The 23,400-nt window shown below is 35.5% G+C and overlaps 3 protein-coding genes and 1 long non-coding RNA gene across 9 annotated transcripts; 2 read left to right on the forward strand and 2 right to left on the reverse strand.

Annotated features, from left to right (window-relative positions):
- Positions 1–6,942: 6,942 nt before the first annotated feature.
- LOC110230094 lies at positions 6,943–7,509 on the forward strand. Its single transcript, XM_021032083.1, has one exon. The coding sequence runs from the start codon at positions 6,943–6,945 to the stop codon at positions 7,507–7,509; it is 567 nt and encodes a 188-aa protein (XP_020887742.1).
- Positions 7,510–8,280: 771 nt separating this feature from the next.
- On the reverse strand, positions 8,281–10,626 carry LOC9321810. 2 transcript variants are annotated; one of them, XM_002885698.2, is made up of 7 exons: positions 10,500–10,626; positions 9,915–10,230; positions 9,704–9,821; positions 9,446–9,615; positions 8,994–9,273; positions 8,705–8,871; positions 8,281–8,606 (listed from the first exon to the last, which is right to left on the reverse strand). In XM_002885698.2, the coding sequence occupies exons 2-7, from the start codon at positions 10,213–10,215 to the stop codon at positions 8,443–8,445; spliced, it is 1,200 nt and encodes a 399-aa protein (XP_002885744.2). In that variant the 5' UTR covers positions 10,216–10,230; positions 10,500–10,626; the 3' UTR covers positions 8,281–8,442. The 2 variants fall into 2 exon arrangements, with proteins under 2 accessions (XP_002885744.2, XP_020888632.1); XM_021032973.1 differs by having other exon boundaries at positions 9,918–10,230; positions 10,500–10,624.
- Positions 10,627–16,938: 6,312 nt separating this feature from the next.
- LOC9321811 lies at positions 16,939–19,535 on the reverse strand. Of its 3 annotated transcripts, none has more exons than XM_021032441.1 (7): positions 19,412–19,535; positions 18,717–19,055; positions 18,506–18,623; positions 18,248–18,417; positions 17,796–18,075; positions 17,507–17,673; positions 16,939–17,408 (listed from the first exon to the last, which is right to left on the reverse strand). In XM_021032441.1, exons 2-7 carry the CDS (start codon positions 19,015–19,017, stop codon positions 17,245–17,247), a joined length of 1,200 nt encoding a protein of 399 aa, XP_020888100.1. In that variant the 5' UTR covers positions 19,018–19,055; positions 19,412–19,535; the 3' UTR covers positions 16,939–17,244. The 3 variants fall into 3 exon arrangements, with proteins under 3 accessions (XP_020888100.1, XP_002885745.2, XP_020888102.1); XM_002885699.2 differs by having other exon boundaries at positions 18,717–19,032; positions 19,412–19,534; XM_021032443.1 differs by having other exon boundaries at positions 18,720–19,032; positions 19,412–19,533.
- A 678-nt stretch (positions 19,536–20,213) lies between these two features.
- On the forward strand, positions 20,214–22,701 carry LOC110230243. Of its 3 annotated transcripts, none has more exons than XR_002333359.1 (5): positions 20,216–20,916; positions 21,285–21,371; positions 21,449–21,550; positions 22,109–22,307; positions 22,423–22,701. It is a non-coding gene; the product is annotated as an uncharacterized LOC110230243 (long non-coding RNA). The 3 variants fall into 3 exon arrangements; XR_002333358.1 differs by having other exon boundaries at positions 20,219–20,916; positions 21,285–21,354; XR_002333357.1 differs by having other exon boundaries at positions 20,214–20,916; positions 21,285–21,550.
- The last annotated feature ends 699 nt before the right edge of the window (positions 22,702–23,400 follow it).

The raw sequence follows: 23,400 nt of genomic DNA on the forward strand, positions 1-23,400 counted from the left end.
AGAATAGTTTAAATAAACTAATTAAAAAAAACTTATTTTTAACTGCAATGTTTTCACATATTAAAAAAATCAAAATTACAAAAAACTATCATATATATTGTATTATTAAAGAATAAAATTTATAATAAAGTTGTAAAGTATATAACCAGTCAATTAAATATTAAATTATTTCAAACAAACGTTACAAATTTAAATCATGCTTTAGGCCTCCAAATTTGTCGGACTAGCCCCTACCCCATTGGTCATTTCCTACAATGCCGAGTAGCAATAGAATGTAATTATGTAAATAACCAAAATTTTGTACGAATTCTATTTGTTCGTATTAACTTAGGGCATGCTGTTTAATTTGTAAAAAAAAATACATGCACTATTTAATAAAATGACATTACGCGAATTGCAAATAATATAATTAATGGGCAAAACACGTAAAAATCTGAACATCTGTTTTACAACTATTTTGCCTTTTGATACTTTTAGCAAGAGTTATTTAATATGAATACAGAATACATATATATATATATATATATATATATATATATATATATATGTATTTATTTATATAACATAACTCCGTTTTTTTCATTAAAAACACTTATCATGATTTTACAGATATCATAGTGAAGTTATGTTTTAAGAGAAAACAATATTCGATTCATATTCTTTTAAAAAGGAGTAGAATCTATGATCCGGTAAGGTTGCATTGCACACGCGAACATGAAGATAACGTAATGGACCAATGATTATTTTTATTTTTTGTCACAAGACCAATGATAAAATGACAAATTAGACAACATCCTAAGTTTTATATGATTCCCAAATGGACCCATCTCTGCTTTTCTTTATGTTTGAGAATATGCATTTTTGCTACCAACACTTGCAAACGCATGCGTGCGTGGAAGGTACTTTACTTGTTTTGGATGCTAACTAAAGGTGATATATGAACATGAGACCCCGAACTCATATGTCATGATTTTTACCACTTTTGATTTTAGTTTCTACATGTTTTAGTTTTTTATTCAGTAATTTTAGGCCAACGGATGATTTGGAGCAAAATTGGAGATTTTGAAGAAAATCATGTCATTTTAAGATAAAAATGTTGTTTCCAGGGTTTTAAGCTTCTCTAACCTAATTGCCGCCGTCGTCTGGCGTCTCGCCGGTGACTCGCTGTTTCTCCGATGTCAAAGCACAAGAAAAAGAAGGGATCGTCCCGTCCTCGACCAAAAGTTCCTGGTACTTCTCAGTTCGCCCGCTTCTCGTCTGCTTCTGTGTCTCTCCCGACTCGAGGCGATTCTTCGGGTTCATCCGCCGCAGCTGCAATTGGCTTCTCTTCCGATGTCTCTGCCGCGGTTTCCTCAGCTCCTTCTCAAGCAATTGGGTCGGATGCTTGCTCTTCTCCTCCTGATTTGGCTTCTCCAGATCTGAAGACTCCTATTGCTATGCAAGTTGATATTTCTCTTCCTGGGAACTCTCTAGTTGGTACAATCGGAACCTCTGTTGTTGCTGTCGAGGCTGTAGCCTTCGGCCTTGCTTCCCAGCAAGCTGACGCTGGCTCTCTTAGCCATTTATCGTCAGCTCCGTCTACAGAAAAGGCCATGCCGGCTCTGGATAAAAAGTGGTCCAGCCTCCTCAAGGATGAATTGGAGGAAGTTGGATCTCCGTCGCAACACATCACTGGTGTTCCCTTTGTGCTCATACCAGATGAGAACATAGAAGCTGCGAAGGATGAATTCAAGGATTTCATATTTGCTCAGTTCCATGGGAACTATCCTGAAATGGGTAGAGTAATTGGAGTGGTGAATGCGCTATGGGCTAGAACAGGACCTCGTATCTTTGTTCATAGCACAGGTCCAGGTGCTTACCTTTTGCGAGTTTCAAACCCTCGTACAAGAGCTCTCCTCCTTAGCAGACACATGTGGAACATTGCAGGTTTTCCCATATTTGTTGCTCCTTGGTCTCCTGACTTCGAGCCGGATCTACCTCCAATAACATCCGCCTCAGTCACAGCTGAGTTTAGAGGAGTCCTGTACCTTCTCTTTAACAAGCAAAGCCTAAGTAGAATTGCTATTGCTGTTGGAAAGCCAATTGTTTTGGCACCAGAGACTGAGCGTAAGGAGACATTTGAAGTGGCCAAGGTTCTTGTCCGAGTTGATCTCACTAAGCATCTTCCGTCTAAGCTTATCTTGGGGATTAGTTCAGGCCGTGAATTTGAAGTCTCTGTCTCTTACCCATGGTTACCGCCAAGGTGTTTGGAATGCAATGCTTATGGTCATTGATGCAGGAGCTTAATCGTTAGGATTCTAATTAATTTAGATTTATTTCCTATTTAATATTTTGGCAATTTCTATTGGTTTTCCTTCTTTTTCATAAGGTTTTACTTTTCTTTATTTCCTTATTTCAAGCTTATTTCCTTTTCTCTAATTGGGATTTATCTATATAAAGAGATCCTAGGTTTTTGTAAGAAACAAACTCATAACTATTTTCTTAAGAAGCATAAACCTTTCTATTTTCTAGTGGATTCTAGAGTTTCTGGTGGATTCCAGAGTTTTATCTTTCAAGTTCATCGCTTGTGAACTTGTGTTTCAATCTAGGTTTAGCGCTTGCTTTTCCTACGATTTTCCGACTGCGTCAGGTGGTATCAGAGCAGGCTTTCTCCTGTCTCTTTTTCGAAACTTGATCAGCCATGGGAGATCAACCGGTGACAAAAGCAGATTTTCAGGGTTTTACGTCGGCTATTACCACGTCCCTGACTACTTTAATCAAGGAGATAAAGGAATTGACAAATCAGGTTAACAAGACCAACAACAACGCAAATCAACAAAGAGGCAGAGGAGAAAAACTAATTAGGGCTTCACGAAGTGGAACTGATATTGGAGATCAATTAACGACGTTAATCAATAGGATCAATATTCAACAAAAAGCAAGAGAGGAATTAATTCAGGTTCCACAAGGAGGAAACCATCGTGTTGTGATTGAAGATAAATTGATCTCTGATGAAGAAGAATCCATGGAGGAAGAGAGTGGACAAAGAAATCTACACAATAATCATGATTCTCGCATGGATGCTGATGAAGAATTCAAGAAAGACGAGATAGTTGATAGAGATAATCAACAAAGCAATCATGACTATCAGATGAAGACTAATATTCCATTATTCTGTGAAACTTCTGAATTGAAAGAGACAATAATTCTATAAGGGGCTCTAGTGATCCAAAAGAACTTCAAAGAGTTGATTGTAGATGCTCATGGAGAGCACTACAAAGAAAAGAATCTAGGGAGAAAGATTTCAAGCGTCTTAGTTATGATTCATAGCAAGAGAAATCCATATGAGTTTTTTCATAAACAGTATTGGATTGATAAATGATGTTAAAGAGAAGAAAACAATCTTAGAGGAAGTGCATGAGATTCTAATTGATTTTAAGGAGCTCAGTTCAGATGGATATCTACATGACTTCCCTCCTATGCGAGATAAGGTAGATGAAATTCTTTATCCATAATATAACTCGAGGTCGAGTTCTTTGGAAGTGGAGGAGTCTGATGTAGGAGCTTAATCGTTAGGATTCTAATTAATTTAGATTTATTTCCTATTTAATATTTTGGCAATTTCTATTGGTTTTCCTTCTTTTTCATAGGGTTTTACTTTTCTTTATTTCCTTATTTCAAGCTTATTTCCTTTCCTCTAATTGGGATTTATCTATATAAAGAGATCCTAGGTTTTTGTAAGAAACAATCTCATAATTACTTTCTTAAGAAGCATAAAGCTTTATCTTTTCTAGTGGATTCTAGAGTTTCTGGTGGATTCCAGAGTTTTATCTTTCAAGTTCATCGCTTGTGAACTTGTGTTTCAATCTAGGTTTAGCGCTTGCTTTTCCTAAGGTTTTCCGACTGCGTCAGTCATGATCGCAGTCACTACAAGCTCTGGCTTCCGGTGCCTCTTATGAACAGAAGAAGGAGTAATAGGTCTCGGAGTAGGCCTCGTACTAACAGGCGTTCCCGTCAAGGACGCTCTCCTGCGAAAGTTTGGAAGGTCAAAGAAGGGCCTACAATTCAAGAGGATGCAACATGTAATAAGTAGTCTGTTGAGGCTGCTGTGGTTATAGCTGGTTCAGAGGACTCTGCCACTTCAGGTAAACAAGTTGTTGAGGATGCTATTGAGACTGCAGTGGGGTCAGTAGGGTTTGCTGCTGCAGGAAGTTCTGATGTTGAGGTTGCTACTCCAATTGGATTGGGATCTGATTTAGAAATTGGGCAGGTTTTTGTGGAGTTGGTGCATGAGGTTGCGGTTTCAGGTAGTGCTCGGATCTCTGCAGAGGTAGAGGAATCAGAAGCTCCTTTTATTCTGGTCTCGCGCTGGAAGAGTGGCCGTAAGGTCACGCAGTCACGATAACCAACATTTGATATGTTTTTTGTGTGGAATGTAAGAGGTCTTAATAGTAGCAGACGTCAAGACTTAACAAAAGAATGGATTAGCATCCATAAGTCACTTTTTGGAGCGTTCGTTGAAACACATATTCAACCATTAAATGTAGGAAGGATTATCCGAGCAATCCCTTCAGGATGGAAGTTTTTTGGAAATTTTGAGCACCATAACACATCAAGAATCTTTGTGGTATGGGATCCGTCGGTATCTTTGGTGGTCTATAAGGCTTCGGCGCAGTTAATAACTTATGGTATCTTTATTCAGTCTCACAACTTAAGCTTCACTGTCTCTTTTGCTTATGCACATAACCTGCCTGATGATAGGCAGTCTTTGTGGGAAGAATTATCTTGGTTGAATGTTAATACTCCTGTCAATAGATGTTCTTGGGCCGTTGCAAGAGATTTCAATCAGATCTTAAGGCTCTCTCATCATTCGGAGCATCAATCGCAGTCTATTGACACATCGGGAATGGATGATATCAATCTAGCTCTACAAGATGCTGAACTTTTCGAGGCTCAGGCTAAAGGTCTCCCATTTACTTGGTGGAATAATCAAGAAGATAGTCCTGCATCTAAGAAGATTGATCATGCTTTCATTAATCAGCCTTGGTCCGCAATTTTTCCAGATTCTTACGCTGACTTTCTTGAACCTCTGCAATCGGATCATGCGGCATGCTTATTTCGGATGCCATCCATAAATCTTGCTTCTAGAAAACCCTTCAAGTTTTTTCAGCATGTTGTGGATCACAATGAGTATCAAGAATCTGTTATTCATGCATGGAATCCTCAAGCTATTCTTAGAACTTGCCAATTCAAGCTTGTACGTTCTCTAAGTACCCTGAAGCATGTACTTAGAAGCTTAAATAAGCGTCATTTCAGTGGTATTACTACAAGGATAAAGGATCAAGCAGTAAAAGTGGCTGATTTACAGAGATAGGTCCTTTCTAACCCAGGGCCGCAGGTTGTAAGAGAAGAGCACCAGGCCAGGGAACAATGGCAATTCCTTATATCCGCTGAGGAGAAGTTTTTCAGGCAAAAGTCTCGTGTGACTTGGATGGATTTAGGTGATAGAAATACTGCCTACTTCCATAAGACTATGTCTCAAAGAGCTGCAAGGAATCATATACATTTTTTGAGAGATTCAGACGATAGAAATATTGTTACCTCTTCTGAAATCAAAGAATATGCTGCTGACAATACAACAATTACTCTTATCCCGAAGCAGCCAGAAGCTTGCAAGTTGGGAGATTACCGCCCTATAAGTTGCTGTAACCTGACCTACAAAATTATTTCAAAGATCATTGCCAACAGAATGAAGCCTCTTCTACAGGATTGCATTAGCCCGAATCAAGCTACTTTCTTAAATGGGAGAAGCCTAGGGGAAAATGTGTTACTAGCCTCGGAGCTGATTAGAAATTATCAAAAAGTGGCTTGCCCAAAGAGTTGTATGCTTAAAGTGGACATCAGGAAAGCGTTTGACACTGTATGTTGGGATTTTGTGCTGAAGATTCTGGAAGCACAGAACTTCCCTCCTCTCTTTTGCACTTGGGTTAAAGAATGTATCTCCTCGCCAAGGTATTCCATTTCCATCAATGGTGAACTGGCTGGTTTCTTCCCAGGAAAGAAAGGCCTCCGTCAAGGAGATCCTATCTCTCCATATCTGTTCATTATGGTCATGGAGGTCCTGTCAAAGCTGCTACAAATTTCTGCTAATCAAGGAAAGTTTCGGCTGCACCCAAACTGTTCATCTCCACAAGTAACTCATCTCCTCTTCGCTGATGATCTGCTGGTTTTCTCAGACGGAGCGAGGCACTCTCTATTTGGTATCGCTGAGGTTTTGTTGCATTTTAAAAGTTTAAGTGGGCTTGACGTGAATCCAACCAAGTCTGAGTTTTTTTTGTGGATACACGGATTCTCAACTGGATGTGCTGAGCGCACTACAAGGAATTAGAGTTGGTTCCTTTCCCACTAGGTACTTGGGCTTACCTCTCAACCCGGCCAGAATCACTTTTGCTACTCTACAGCCGTTTATTGAGAAAATCACCAACAAGCTTCATGCATGGACTGCCAGCTTTTCTCTAGAAAAACAAAGTTACCACTGCGCTCGGGGCAAGAGTTGCTTGGACCGATGTGTGTAAACCCAAAGAGGAGGGAGGGCTTGGCTTACGACTGCTAGAAGACTTTGCAATCGTTTTCCAGCTCAAGCTTATTTGGAATCTGTTTACAAATTCGGGTTCCTTATGGGTTGCTTGGATAAAAGGATATATCTTCCTAAGAAAGAGCTACTGGACTTTAGAAGATTCTCCAAGGCTATCAAGGACTCTGAAAAACATGATTCACCTAAAACCTTATATTGTGGACTATATGCGATGTGAGGTGATGAATGGGCAGAATGCTTCTTTTTGGTTTGACCATTGGACGGACCTCGGTCCTTTGGTCCGCTATATTGGAGAGACTGGACCTAGGGATCTTCGGATAAGGAAATAGGCATTAGTGGCTGAGGCAGTAAGGAATGGGGATTGGCGGATGCCGGGTGCTAGATCAGAGGCACAAGAACAGCTAATGATCACTCTAACGGCTCATGCTCCTCCCAATATCTCCAATGGTAAGGATGTCTATCTATGGCGTAGATTGTCGGGTTCCTTTGCACAATTCTTCTCTTCTAAGGAAACTTGGGAGCAATTGAGATTACATCCTCCTTTAGTGCCATGGACTAAAGTTATCTGGTTTAAGGAAGCTGTGCCACGTTACTCCTTTATCACGTGGCTCGCTATGAAAGGGAGATTACCTACCAAAGACAGATTAAGAAGCTGGGGACTAAACATTCCCGACGCATGTGTGATTTGTTCTAGTGGATTAGAAATACATGACCACCTCTTCTTTGATTGTTCTTTCTCAGCAAGTGTTTGGCAGCCTTTTGCTTTGAGAATCTGGCCTAATGCACCAGCCACCCTCGCATCAATCTCCTCTTGGATATTGCAGGCTCAGTCACCTGTGAACTCAAATGCAAAAATCATCATCAAGCTTCTACTGCAGACCGCTTGCTATCTTATTTGGAGGGAGGGAGCGAAATGCACGGATCTTCAGCTCTAATCACCCTTTCAGTACCTGTTCCGCGATGCATGCAAGCCTGGATCGTGCCATCAGAGATCGCCTCCTAACCGTCACAGGATCTTCATCAAGCTCGGTTTCTCCTCTTGCTTACTATTTCGGTTGTATTTCCTTTCCTTTTTAGCTTTCTCTTCTTTGCTTAAATAAGTTGTATCGACAATGTACAGTGAAAAATCAGAAAATGGTATAAAATTTAACCTTGTACCAAAAAAAAAAAAATTGTTTCATTTTTATTTATTTTTTAATTTTTATGAGCAAATATGAAAATGTTGTTTCATGCATGCAGAAGCGTCTAAACCTTGGCATTCCTAAGAGACCTTCTGACATTCAGAGTTAGCTCAGTTTTTTTTTTTCTGTGGTGGTTTCAGATCATTTTCAGTTATGGTTTCGGAAATTTGAAAACATGTCATTCTAAAATCTGAAACAGATTCAAGAACACCTTTGCGATCGATAAACCCTTAAGTGTCTTATGTCTATCGATTTTGGTCCAAAAGACGACAAAACATAAAGAAAAAAAATTCAAGTTGTGGATCGACAGCCCTTTAGGTATCGATTAAGAGCCTTTCCCGATGCGAAAATAAATCGTCTCTAAACCTATATATATAATTATCTTCAGTGTCTTGTTATAGCTAAACCTTTTTTTTTTCATATTTACTACGTACACATCTAAGATAAGGAGAAGATCACTAAACCTCTATATAGTTAAGTTTATCCTTATAGTTAAACACTCCAACTTTTCCCAACATCTTTAAAAATATTTCAAACCAAGAGACTTTCATTTTATTGACAACGAAAATAGACCGACCAGGAAATAACGATTACATCACATGCATTGTAAACTTAATCTTATTAAAACTCATCAAACGTCTCCTTGTTCATAAGGTTGTTTGATCGATGATAGAAAAGTAGAGATAATTAAACGGAGACGATGTTGGTCACAGAGACCTTCACCATTTCAGCTTCAAAGATAATGGCATCATTCACCATATACCCTTTCGATGCATCATTGAATTCTGCTAACGATATGATAGTGTTAACTCCCACACCATAATCGCTTCGAGTGGGGTACCAAGCTGCAGCTGCAAAAAAACAATTTATACCAACTATTAATTTCATTTACTTTATCCTGGAGATTACCATTTTGTTACTTATTTTTTTGGTTAATTAGTTTACTTACAATATATTTGTTTGTGGTTGGAGCCTCGTTGATTCTTTAACCGCAGATTAACCGCTCCCCAAGTGTTTGTAGCAACTGCATTTGGCTTATGACCTTGAGCATATAGGAAGATTGGGATTGCTTGTGATCTTCCATCTCCAGTACCTTTTGGGTTAAATCCTAACCTCCTGATTATATATCAACCAAAAACCGTTATTGTACTTGACTACTGCGGAATTCACATAACAGATGCAATCTTTAAGAATTTTTAGACTTCGATCTAAAAGATATGGTTAACAAAAGTACTAACCAGTATCGGTCTTCAACAAGAAAATCATCAGAATAATAGAATTTATCTTCCAAGGTAGAGAAATGAAGTATCTTCCAAGTGAAAACATTGTTTGGAGGGTTTGATATGAACGTGACTTTCTCTTGTACCTGGACCGGTGTACCGATGAAAATCTCAGCACCAAAAGAAGCAGTGTCCTGCTCAAGGTAACCTTGGTTCGTGTCAAGGAATGTTGGAAGAGGAATCAATTTTCCGTATCCCCACTCTTTTTTCGCATCGTTGTATCGTTTCACTATTCCATCTACATCCACAATTTTGCAAAACACATGGAAGTCACATCAACTCCGTTCATGGAAAATGTCACACTAATATTTGAAATCTACATCCACAATTTTTTTTTTAAAACCAAAAAAAAAAATATGTATCTATAAATATATAATGGACTAGTAAAATTCCATAAACATCTTAACTACCTGTAACAGTCAAATACTTGCGTTGCTTCCCATTGTAGACAAAGAGTTTGAGTTCAACATTGACTTCCCAGCCTCTTGGAAGAGATTCTGTCTCTTCGATCCTCACGTAAAGTGAAATATGATTATTTCCACCATCGTTTTGATTACCATTCACGTACAAAACTAATCTCCTGATTCATTTTTAATTTCACATCAAAATAAACTCAAATATATATATGTAAAAAGTGAACAAAAAATTATGGAAGTGTAGTTCTTTACCATTTGTAACCACCGGCCTCAAAGACAGAGGATTCGTAGGGTTCTCCTCTCCCTTGAATCACGGAGAAACTTGTTATAGTCAGTATCTTGTTTGGTGGTCGCTCATCTCTCCACATTCCTGTCACTCCAGTTAAAAAAAAATCTAAAAAAAAATTCCAAGAAAATCAAGAAATTGGTTTTAGTGTTTAACTAAGAAACTCATTTTATTTACCACCTCCTTGCCCCTGATTTCCGCCGCCTGTCCCTGAGCCACAACCAGGACCAGGACCTCCTCCTCCCCCATAACCAGGACCAGGACCTCCTCCTCCACCATACCCAGGACCAGGACCATGACCAGGACCTCCTCCTCCGCCATAACCAGGACCAGGACCTCTTGGGCCGCCACCATAACCAGGACCAGGACCACCAGGACCTCTTGGGCCGTGGCCACCAAAACCAGGACCTCCTGGGCCGCGGCCACCAAAACCACGACCGCCTCTACCAGGGCCACCACCACAACCTCCTCTATTCATAGGATTGGATTAAACCTGATTGGGAAAGACTTGAGTGACTTACCTCATACGAAAATTTCAGAATATTTTTTTATGAGTTTGCTTGAAGTGAACTAACTAAATCGAATGTTATACCAAAAGACAAAAAAAAAAAAACTGTTATTATTGTTAAGAAAACAAACTACGTTGTTAATATTATTGTTAAAAACTACGTTTAAAAAGCCAATGGATTTGTCCAAAAAAGAACCAAATGTAAGCCTCTGTCTAAAAATTAAAATAGCTTTAAAAATAAAAAATAAAAATACCTGTTGAATTAGGAATTCAGCACAAGAGGAATTGATGAAGAGAAAAACGAGAGTTATGAAACCATATTTTGAGATCTGCTTTTTTACTTTCTTGGGATGGCCTTCATTTATAGACAGAAACGAATCTTTTTCTTTTAGGCAAACAAGACGAATCGTGTACATTACTTATTGACCGAGTACATAGTTACAAATATAAAAAGACTGAATGTGGATATATCGTGCCAAAAAAGTACTATAATACTAGTGCGGTGCCAGGTTTAGAGAGGTTTAAGGTGGCCTTAGACAATTGCCTATTTTATTAAATATGAAGCACGCCACTGATTGTTATTAGAGATATTATTGTTTGACTTTGAATGTAATCACCACATTGTTATTAGAGATACTCGACAAAAAATCACCATCTACTCCTTCGGTCTCGCCTACGTACTTGGCCAACTTCCTTCTTTGCCTTCCAAAATCTCTTAGCTTGACATCTTTAGAACTCATTGTTGCAACGTCTTGATGTGTTGTTACTCATGTCTTCCTTCTTGAACTTTGACTCTCAATCTTCTCTTCACTTCTTTACTCAAATTTTGACTAAAAACGATCTATTTTCCCACGAGAAGTATAACATCATAATAGATCCACACCAATCTATGACCACATGCTAAATATCTCCGAAATCAAAATTCGAAACCTATATCCCCCTAAACTAAAAGTTCGAAATCTAAATCTCCCTGAAATAGTTCTAAACATCTCTCCATAGAATTCGATTTTAGTTGGTTTATTGCTTTCTAAACAAACATAACCAACTAAAAGTGATTCTAAACCGAAATTAAATAGACTACAATTAACCACTAACCTAACCCGAAAAAACCCATTCGACCCAACTTCTCCTTCTTCATCCAAAATTTTCCTTTTTACTTCGTTTTCTTGTTTTGATTGTTATTAGAGATATTATTGTTTGACTTTGAATGTAATTCATTGACTTCGTTTTCTTGTTTTGATTTCTGCTACCTAATAAAAATAATAAAAAAATTAAATTCATTTAATTTATCAATCCAAACTGATATACAATTTCGTTTAATTACAAAATCTAAACATTAATCATCCTTTATTATCCCAAAACGATATTTAACCTCGTTTATTTGTAAAATCTAAACTCTAACCGTTTTTTATAAACCCAAACCAATATTTAACCTCGTCTAATTGTAAAATCTAAACCCGTTTATAAACCAAAAATGATATTTAACTCGTTTAATTATAAAATCTAAACCATAACCGTCATTTATAAACTCAAACCGATATATAACTTTGTTTTGGTGGCATATTAGATTTTACAATTAAATGAGTTTACCTTTATTATTACTAGGACTTAGACCCCCCCACGATGTCGCGGGGAAAAAGATTTCAGGCTATTTTGAAGAAAAACAAAATGTCATAATGAATTGAGACAACAAGTTTCAAAACAATTTTTTTAACAATAAATAAAGATATATTTTACAAAAAAAATATGATAAAGAAACGTAAACTCTCACAAATACTTTTTAAGATTTGTATTATTATTAGAAAATATTATGGTGAAACAATACGACCATAAATAAAAAATATTACACAAAAATTTATAATGAGTAGATGCAATTTTTCCATTTTCTAAACTATTATAAATATAACTAGGTATAAAAATATATTTATCAAAATATTATGATAAAAAGACGTAATATTTTAAATTGTATTATGTTAAAAAGAGACAATCTTCAGAAAAATTAAATAAATAAGCAAAATAGATATTTATTTAGAAAAAATAATAATGATATAGATAACAAAGTATATATATGAATGCTAAATAGCAAAAAATGTAACTTTCTATAAAAAATATCAAACAAAAAGAAATAATAAATTTAAACCACTTTTTAAAAAATGATATATATACATATATAGAGCTACAAAGAGATGAAAGTTTAAATATATAAATTGTTTGTAAAAGACACAATTATTAGAACTAAGTGTATATGCTAAAAAACACGAATAAAACATGGTGACAAGATAATACTCTAGATGAACAGATATAACTTTAGTTAATGTTTTATTCAAAAAAAAAGTTTTAGTTAATGCCCTAAAAAATGTATCACAAAAGGCAATGTTGCAACGGTTCATCAAATATACCTAAAGTTGTAATAATTCATCAAATAAATTAAAGTTGCAATGATTCATCAAATATATCAAATATTGTAACGGTTCATCAAATAAACCAAATGTTACAACGGTTCATTAGATAATCCAAAATATTCATTGGTTCGTCAAATAAACCAAATGTTACTATGTTCTATTAAACGGTAGCAACATATTCATTTATAGTAATTAAAATTAAAAATTTGATGAAGAACTATAATCAAAAGAAGCGACCGTAGAATATACCAAATGTTGCAACGGTTCGTCAAATAAACTAAAGATTACCACGGTTCATAAAATAGAACCAAAACTTGCAATAATTTGTCAAATAAACCAAATATTGCAACGGTTCAATTAAACGTTTAAAATTTCATTTAGTTATATTTTAGTAACTAAAATTGAAATAATAGTTTAGAGAAAGTTATACCAGAAGACGTGACTATAGATAATTAAATGTTATAATGGTTTATAAAATAAACCAAGAGTTGCATTTGTTCGTGAAATAAACTAAATGTTGCAATGGTTCAACTAAACGGTTGCAACCGTTTACAAAAAGTTACGATTAAAAAAAACGTAACCGTAGAAGACATTTATTCGGATCGCAACTTTCTAAAAAAATTCAACCGTATAATATATATTTTTAGTTTTTCAAAAATTAAATGTTTTAACGATTTATAAAATAAATCAAAAATTATAATTGTTCGTTAAATAAAGTAAATGTTGCAATGGTTCAACTAAACATCGCAATTGTTTATGAGGTGTTACGATAAAAAGATGCAACCGTAGAAAATATTTATTCAGATTGCAACTTTTTGAAAAAACAACCATATAATATATATTTTAGTTTTAAAACCAAAATTTAAATCTATATAATATGAGACATAACTTTAAATGAATAGATGCAACTATGAAGACACAACCGTAAACTGAAAAGATACGACTGTAATTTGCACAAATATAACTGTAAATATGTTAGCGAAGAGATGCGATAAAAGACAAAACCGTAAATATATCAACGAAAAGACGCAACCAAAATAACCGTAAAAAAATAACCGATTTAAACAGAAGGTTGCGATAAAAGACGCAACCGTTCAGATGTGCAAATGATATTTATTAGATTGCTATTATATATAGATTATTATTAAGTGGCAGATTCTGATTGGTTAGAAAAAGATGAGGTGGATAAAATATTGTGAAAACTAACTAATGTGCCATATACTGTACCAAAACTTACCAAAATTGCAACATCCGCTCCACCTTTTCCAATTGTGCCATACATCCTTTGTGAAAAGTCCAAATTACCCTTGAACAAATGATTCTTTATTTTACTTAATATCATCTTTCCCCCTCGATAACCCCATTTTCTCTGTGTTCAACATTTGAAGCCGCACAAAAAAATCTTCCGTCTTCTTCCTCATTTCCAAATCATTTCTAAAACATTAGAATTCTTTCGTTTCTCTCTCCATTTCAGAAATTCTCGAGAAGAAGAAGACGTTAGCGTTCATAGTTTTCTTCCAACCAAACTCAGATTCTGTTGTCAAGACATTCACCCCTTTTTGTTTCCCTAAGGTGAGGCTCGATAAGGATCTCTCCAACTCTTCCATAAACATTGATTCTGGGTATATGTATTCCATCTCTCTTCTCCGGAAACCGTTGATTTTGGATTTGTAGAACTAACCAAAATTCTCTTCATTTTAATTTCCATAGTGCAAGACAACAAATCCGGTTCAAGTCGTCGCTTCGATCTCTTACGTTATCGCGATCAATCCCTCTAACTCCCTGAACAAACTTCTCCCCGCGGTTTCGTCACCATCTAGGTTTGTCTCTTTCATCACTTTTTGTTATAGACAAGTTCGCGAACTGGTAGACAGGTTTCGTCTGATTCCCACAACTCTTCACTAACCACTATTTCTCTTATGTTGTCCATCAGATCGAAGACATCGTATCCGGTTCAAGACGCCTCTTCGGATCCCTCCGAATCGATGCATGATCCCCCTTATTCCTCCAACGAATTTCTCCTGCTGGATTCCTCTCTATCTAAGTATGTCTATTCGGATATCATGTCTATTCCCTCAAATTTTAGTATAATAGACAAATTTGTTGCATGGACCAAATACAACAAAATAACTTATCCATTATTTCAACAAGTCCAGATTAGTGTGTCGGTTATCATTCAGCCCATTTGGTGCCAGATCCGGATTCTCAGAACTATCTCCCTTCCAGAATCTGTACCACTGCCAAGGTTTGCCTATTGCATGCAACTGTTTTTTATGGACAAGTTTTGCAGAGGACAACTTTTGAATTTAATTATATTTTGTCTTCCAAACATTTTGTACTGCCTAATACCTTATATAACGGTGTCCACCTATAGATGTGGACAATGTTGTTAAGTTTGTAACTCTATCTGTCAACATATGAAACATTTTGTCCTCTCTCTATTTTAAAGTTTAGTAACATGTCCTCATATTTTTGTAGACAACACGAATCTATTTCTACACACACAACTTTATGTGGGAATTTGTCCATACCCTTTACATTGATGTTCGTAAATCCAACAAGTTTGTAAATCTCCATGGACAAGTTTTGCTATGTCCTACGAAATTTGGTCTACTAAATCTCTCCAATCTCTTTCTTAAACAATCGTCTTTAGTTGCTAAATATTCGTACCTAACAGTCTTTCACCGAAGAAACGTGGCATTGTCCACAATAAATGCCAAACGGTTCACGTCACATCACGTGCACCAACCTTACTCATTAAATTTCTCGCCAAACACAGCAACACATAGCAAGGTTATTTTCGTCTTCTTCTTTATTTCTTAAAGTTCAATTTTGGCATATTTCGAAAGGTTTATGATTTGTGGCCATTTCAGTAAGTTATGCTACAATGAATGACACATTAGACCAAATTTCTTAAAATGATTCACCCCTAAAAGTGAACCCTAGTAATTTCCAAATAAAAACCCTTTGTAGCAAGTAGCAACTAATTAATAAGTCTTCTAAATTCTTGCGAATATGAACCAACTAACTAACAGAATATCACCTAAAAATAGTATAAAGAGAGAGTAACATATCTACTATACATTTTTGCAACACTTTTAAGGGATCCTAATCGGGTCGGATTTTGATTCAATTTTGACCCGGAAATCTCAATCGGATCTTTCCTTAAATTTTGGCAAAATTTAAAAACGAAATTAATTAATAAAATATTTTCTCAATTAATTACTATATCTAAACTCTTTATTTATGGTATATTATTTATGATTTTTATAGATAAGGAAATCAAATATGATGATTTAATGCTAATATAACAAATTTGAGCTAATTTCCTAAAACCTCTCTACCTAATTTATACATAAATATATGATTCTCATTTCACTTTTATTTGATCTTATATTTATATTATTTGAATTATTATAAAATATATGTAGTTAATAAAACTTTAGATTTTTTCCTGCATATGCTATGATTCAAATTTTTTGAAACGGACATATATTACTTAATCAATGAAGAAAAAAAGTATGTGTGTAATATATATTAACATTTTTGAAGAACAAATTTGCGCATTTAATTAGGTCGTTTTTTTTCTGACCCGGAATTGAATCATTTAGATCTTTCCTTAATTTCTACAATTATCCAAAGCGGGACCATATACCACGGGTGAAATCCTAAAATTAACAAATCAAAATACAATTATTTAGTATTTTAAGATAAAATTATAAATTGTTTTTACGGGTTGGTCCAAAAACACACATTAATTTAAAAATATATATATATATATATATATTATGGAAACCATTTGAAAGCAAACTTTTAAATTGACTCGAATTATATGTCTTTTAAATAAAAGTGTTATTAAAAAAATAACAAAATGATGTTTAATTTCACAAGACGGGAATATATAGTGAGACGGGTTTGGGTCGATATTAATACGGACAATATACCACGGGTAAAATCCTAGAATTAACAAATCAAAATACAATTATACAATCTTAAACACTAAACTAAACAAATACAACTTAAAATTTTTATTTTTTAGTTACAACGCATGTGATCCGCGGTATACAACAAATAATATTATAAACAACAAATTCATCAGTTTACAAAATGATTAAAAAAATCAAATAATTAACCCGCGGTGTACCGCGGGTCATATCCTAGTTGTGTTGTATTTTAACAAAAAAACAACTGGCATTGAAGAAACCAATAGGATTTGTTATAATAAGTCATTACCAAAACAAAAAATAGAAAGAAAAAACGGATATGCATGGCAAAACAAATACAATTTCTGTTTGTTAAGATGAAACATCCTTCAACGTCCTTACGCGTCATCATCATCCTTACATGGAGACAATACTTGGGCCCTTAAACACATAAGACCAACCGAACTTTATCCTTATAGTTAAACACTCCAACTTTTCCCAACATCTTTAAAAATATTTCAAACCAAGAGACTTTCATTTTATTGACAACGAAAATAGACCGACCAGGAAATAACGATTACATCACATGCATTGTAAACTTAATCTTATTAAAACTCATCAAACGTCTCCTTGTTCATAAGGTTGTTTGATCGATGATAGAAAAGTAGAGATAATTAAACGGAGACGATGTTGGTCACAGAGACCTTCACCATTTCAGCTTCAAAGATAATGGCATCATTCACCATATACCCTTTCGATGCATCATTGAATTCTGCTAACGATATGATAGTGTTAACTCCCACACCATAATCGCTTCGAGTGGGGTACCAAGCTGCAGCTGCAAAAAAACAATTTATACCAACTATTAATTTCATTTACTTTATCCTGGAGATTACCATTTTGTTACTTATTTTTTTGGTTAATTAGTTTACTTACAATATATTTGTTTGTGGTTGGAGCCTCGTTGATTCTTTAACCGCAGATTAACCGCTCCCCAAGTGTTTGTAGCAACTGCATTTGGCTTATGACCTTGAGCATATAGGAAGATTGGGATTGCTTGTGATCTTCCATCTCCAGTACCTTTTGGGTTAAATCCTAACCTCCTGATTATATATCAACCAAAAACCGTTATTGTACTTGACTACTGCGGAATTCACATAACAGATGCAATCTTTAAGAATTTTTAGACTTCGATCTAAAAGATATGGTTAACAAAAGTACTAACCAGTATCGGTCTTCAACAAGAAAATCATCAGAATAATAGAATTTATCTTCCAAGGTAGAGAAATGAAGTATCTTCCAAGTGAAAACATTGTTTGGAGGGTTTGATATGAACGTGACTTTCTCTTGTACCTGGACCGGTGTACCGATGAAAATCTCAGCACCAAAAGAAGCAGTGTCCTGCTCAAGGTAACCTTGGTTCGTGTCAAGGAATGTTGGAAGAGGAATCAATTTTCCGTATCCCCACTCTTTTTTCGCATCGTTGTATCGTTTCACTATTCCATCTACATCCACAATTTTGCAAAACACATGGAAGTCACATCAACTCCGTTCATGGAAAATGTCACACTAATATTTGAAATCTACATCCACAATTTTTTTTTTAAAACCAAAAAAAAAAATATGTATCTATAAATATATAATGGACTAGTAAAATTCCATAAACATCTTAACTACCTGTAACAGTCAAATACTTGCGTTGCTTCCCATTGTAGACAAAGAGTTTGAGTTCAACATTGACTTCCCAGCCTCTTGGAAGAGATTCTGTCTCTTCGATCCTCACGTAAAGTGAAATATGATTATTTCCACCATCGTTTTGATTACCATTCACGTACAAAACTAATCTCCTGATTCATTTTTAATTTCACATCAAAATAAACTCAAATATATATATGTAAAAAGTGAACAAAAAATTATGGAAGTGTAGTTCTTTACCATTTGTAACCACCGGCCTCAAAGACAGAGGATTCGTAGGGTTCTCCTCTCCCTTGAATCACGGAGAAACTTGTTATAGTCAGTATCTTGTTTGGTGGTCGCTCATCTCTCCACATTCCTGTCACTCCAGTTAAAAAAAAATCTAAAAAAAAATTCCAAGAAAATCAAGAAATTGGTTTTAGTGTTTAACTAAGAAACTCATTTTATTTACCACCTCCTTGCCCCTGATTTCCGCCGCCTGTCCCTGAGCCACAACCAGGACCAGGACCTCCTCCTCCCCCATAACCAGGACCAGGACCTCCTCCTCCACCATACCCAGGACCAGGACCATGACCAGGACCTCCTCCTCCGCCATAACCAGGACCAGGACCTCTTGGGCCGCCACCATAACCAGGACCAGGACCACCAGGACCTCTTGGGCCGTGGCCACCAAAACCAGGACCTCCTGGGCCGCGGCCACCAAAACCACGACCGCCTCTACCAGGGCCACCACCACAACCTCCTCTATTCATAGGATTGGATTAAACCTGATTGGGAAAGACTTGAGTGACTTACCTCATACGAAAATTTCAGAATATTTTTTTATGAGTTTGCTTGAAGTGAACTAACTAAATCGAATGTTATACCAAAAGACAAAAAAAAAAAAGACTTGAGTGACTTACCTCATACGAAAATTTCAGAATATTTTTTTATGAGTTTGCTTGAACTAGTGAACTAACTAAATCGAATGTTATACCAAAAGACAAAAAAAAAAAAACTGTTATTATTGTTAAGAAAACAAACTACGTTGTTAATATTATTGTTAAAAACTACGTTTAAAAAGCCAATGGATTTGTCCAAAAAAGAACCAAATGTAAGCCTCTGTCTAAAAATTAAAATAGCTTTAAAAATAAAAAATAAAAATACCTGTTGAATTAGGAATTCAGCACAAGAGGAATTGATGAAGAGAAAAACGAGAGTTATGAAACCATATTTTGAGATCTGCTTTTTTACTTTCTTGGGATGGCCTTCATTTATAGACAGAAACGAATCTTTTTCTTTTAGGCAAACAAGACGAATCGTGTACATTACTTATTGACCGAGTACATAGTTACATATATAAAAAGACTGAATGTGGATATATCGTGCCAAAAAAGTACTATAATACTAGTGCGGTGCCAGGTTTAGAGAGGTTTAAGGTGGCCTTAGACAATTGCCTATTTTATTAAATATGAAGCACGCCACTGATTGTTATTAGAGATATTATTGTTTGACTTTGAATGTAATCACCACATTGTTATTAGAGATACTCGACAAAAAATCACCATCTACTCCTTCGGTCTCGCCTACGTACTTGGCCAACTTCCTTCTTTGCCTTCCAAAATCTCTTAGCTTGACATCTTTAGAACTCATTGTTGCAACGTCTTGATGTGTTGTCAGGGCCGGTCCTAGGATAGTAGAGGCCTAAAGCATATTTTCATATGTGGCCCTTCTTAAATATATAATATTAGGTAATTCATAGAATGTAAAAAAAAAAACAAAAATATGCTCATTTGGGTGTTTGAACTCAGGTTTAAGACAAATCCAAAGGACTACTTAACCATCTTAGCTAACGAAAAAGCTTTGTATTATAGCCCATATTTTTAGAATATAAAGTGTGGCCTAAAGCACATGTTTCACTTGCTTTATGGGCGGGCCGGGCCTGTGTGTTGTTACTCACACTACAAAAAAAGTGAGCATTGATAGCAGTCCACTATAGCACGGTTTCACTAATTGCTATGAACGATTGATTTGGGATTTTGATTACATGTAATAGCATTTAATCAACGCTATAATAAAAAATTAATAAGTGAGAAGCTGAAAACCCTTTTTCCGCTAATACTTACCCAAAAAATTTAGAAAGCCGCCAACACTTAGAAAGTTTTTTTATCTTTTCTCAAAAACCTAAAAGAAATCTTTCAGACTCACTCACTCACGATTCACACGAAACTCGTCGCTTCCACCGTCGAAGCGTTGCAGCCTCTTCTCCTCCCTCTGTCCTCGCCGTCTCCGCCACTATAGCTGAATGTCTCTCCCCTCCTCCTCCTCCAGCTCCTATTCTCCCGAACCAACTCACCTAAACCCTAAATCCACTCCAATGGCTCCTCCTCTGCCGCTGCCGCTACCATCAAACCTAACTGACTCAACCAAAACCCCACATCTCTGCCTCTCAATCTAGATCTATCTCTCATGATGAAGTTTCAATTTACAGTGGAGGAGAATTGCATCGGAACGGAGAAGCTGAATTCGATAGAGAGAGGGAAGATTCAAATAGTCTTAGATCGGGAAGTAGATAGAGAGAGAGGATGTGGTTATGGTGGTGATGGACGGATAACTTCAATAAGTAGAGATGATTCGTTGACTCTTATCTACGCCTTCATCCTCACAAAATGGTAAGCCATCTCAATTGGTTGCTGTAGGGTTTTTAGATTTCTTTAATTTGGAAATTGGAAGCTTGAAAAACCCAAAAGGTACTCTTAATTAAGAGAAATCTGTTAACTGTAAACTTGATTTCCAAAAAGAGAACTCTTTATATCTGGAGATGGAGCTCGTGTGTGAAACTCCTCAGTAGGTGATGTTTACTTATATTCTTTAATTTGTTTTGATTTGGTTTTATCTCTTAACTTCAGATGATCCATTGAGTTGTATTCCTGAAACTTTGTTCAGGCCATCTCACTGGATTTGGTGTTAAAAGGCAGTCTTTTTCTATTATGAAAGTTCTTTCTATTAAATTATCATATTGATTGCTAAAATGTTGCAGCCGGAGCTGTACAATGGTTTGAGAGAGGGTAGCTTGTTGAATATCTTGAGTGGTGGAAAGTAAAAAAATTGTAAGAATACTTCAAGTGTAAGTTCTAACGCATGATGTGTCTATATTTGCTCCTCTGATTTAGTAACTTCATTTATTTGAACTTTTTTGTCTAGGAAATGAACAAGCTACGAACGAGAATGAATTATGGATACTTATGTCCCATGATTTGATGATGTCTTCTTTGACCTTCAGATTGCAGGGGAGGATTTTGGAAGGTACTTTCTTGTTACTGCTAGCTTTTTGTGTTTGATTTCTTGTTTTTTGCAGCTTGTATAAGGGTATTGCTCCACTTTGGGGACTTCATGATAATATTCCGATGTTTAGTTGGGTCTTGTTTCTGTGTGTGTGTGTCTGTTATAACTTCTAGCACTATGGTTCTCGTCGTGATAGTAACTGAATTTGGCATGATATTCGATTGTGTAGTTTAGCATTCATGGCCAAAAATTTGGAAAATGAAAATTAAAAACTTAAGATTTGAGACATGGAATAAAAATGATTCAAAGTAAGAATTGAAGATGGTTTTTTTTTAAAAGGACTTATTAGTTGATTGAGACATGGAAAGGGAAATAATTGCTTTGTATAACTCTTATGAAATTATTCATCCTAAAACCATTAATATATAAGATAATGACAACATACGTTTATAACAGTTACCGAAATTTATGTCATCATCTGTTATTTCGCATACATTTTATTCTTCTCATGAGAAACTCACTCTACCTTGAGATTAATTTACTTAGCACTAATTCCTTTTTTTTTGTTGGGTCATGAAGCATAAGTAATTCTTTAAAGGCAAAGTGTTGAAGACGCTGAAGTTTCCCTAGCTGGTACATTAAATTGCTCAATGCTATTTGCATAAGTTTTATTAGCTGCTTTCCCTTTTATTGAAAAGTAGTTTCTTACATTGTTAACTTTGCTACCTCTTCCTCTTCCAAGCTCTTCTTCTATGAACCACATAGTGATGATTTCAAGGTAAGTTAAGGCTGATGCAAGGTGAAAGCTTTGTTTAGAATAAGAGCTTTGTAAATCATCACTTTGATAAAGTTGAATCTTTAATTGTCAATAACTGTTGTATTTTTTTGTTAAGGATGATTCAACATGGCTTGAGCTTTTTGATCACTAGAATGTGATAAGTGGGTAGAGAAAGGAATTGCTTCAGCCATAGCACCAAGCTTGAAGGAAGAACAAGAACAAGAACAAGTCTTAAACAATAAAGCACCATTTGGAGTTTTGACGCAAGAACCAGAACAGTTAGAATTTGTGATCGTAGATAGGGTATTTTTCTTTGTCCCTTATCTCATAAATTAGTACTCTTGTTGTATAAGAGTCGTAGTTGATGTTTTTATATAAGGTTTGGTTTGTATTAGACTTGTATGTTTCTTTTATGGATTTTATATGAAATAAAATATATTTAAATATATATCTTTGACCAAATTTAATTTATATGAAAATATATGAAATATAGAATGTAAAAACATGTCAATTTTAATTGAAAAAAATAGCATCGATAAAATGCTACAACATAATATATCATGGCGTAAATAACGAGCTATAATTGAATCGAGTATAGCATTTAATTAACGTTATGGTAGAATAACCTATAATAGCATTCTTAAAAATGTTATCGTAGGTAAAAAACCTACGATAGCTGCCGATGTCATAGCATTTGTGAATTCGCTATGTAATATATATGATAGCAAATTTTTCGCGCTAACAATGAACATATTTCTTGTAGTGTCATGTCTTCCTTCTTGAACTTTGACTCTCAATCTTCTCTTCACTTCTTTACTCAAATTTTGACTAAAAACGATCTATTTTCCCACGAGAAGTATAACATTATAATAGATCCACACCAATCTATGACCACATGCTAAATATCTCCGAAATCAAAATTCGAAACCTATATCCCCCTAAACTAAAAGTTCGAAATCTAAATCTCCCTGAAATAGTTCTAAACATTGATATCACGAGAGAAACGCTATAATATGTCATTTATAGCGTTTTCATAAACGCTGTTTCTGCCCCAGTTATGGTAGGTGCCACACATACAATAGCGTGTTTTTTG

The sequence above is a fragment of the Arabidopsis lyrata genome (assembly GCF_000004255.2).
Source record: "Arabidopsis lyrata subsp. lyrata unplaced genomic scaffold ARALYscaffold_3, whole genome shotgun sequence".
Lineage (NCBI taxonomy): Eukaryota > Viridiplantae > Streptophyta > Magnoliopsida > Brassicales > Brassicaceae > Arabidopsis > Arabidopsis lyrata.

Bases quoted from the DNA above. Each gene is read 5' to 3' on its own strand.
- LOC110230094 (XM_021032083.1), top strand. From the start codon at position 6,943: ATGCCGGGTGCTAGATCAGAGGCACAAGAACAGCTAATGATCACTCTA.
- LOC9321810 (XM_002885698.2), bottom strand. From the start codon at position 10,215: ATGAATAGAGGAGGTTGTGGTGGTGGCCCTGGTAGAGGCGGTCGTGGT. The intron at 9,822-9,914 runs GTAAATAAAATG...CTGGAGTGACAG, and splicing joins AAATCAGGGGCAAGGAGGTG to GAATGTGGAGAGATGAGCGA. The intron at 8,872-8,993 runs GTTAGTACTTTT...ATATATAATCAG, and splicing joins CTTGTTGAAGACCGATACTG to GAGGTTAGGATTTAACCCAA.
- LOC9321811 (XM_021032441.1), bottom strand. From the start codon at position 19,017: ATGAATAGAGGAGGTTGTGGTGGTGGCCCTGGTAGAGGCGGTCGTGGT. The intron at 18,418-18,505 runs GTAAAGAACTAC...AAAATGAATCAG, and splicing joins GAGGCCGGTGGTTACAAATG to GAGATTAGTTTTGTACGTGA. The intron at 17,409-17,506 runs GTAAGTAAACTA...GTTTTTTTGCAG, and splicing joins CAACCACAAACAAATATATT to CTGCAGCTTGGTACCCCACT.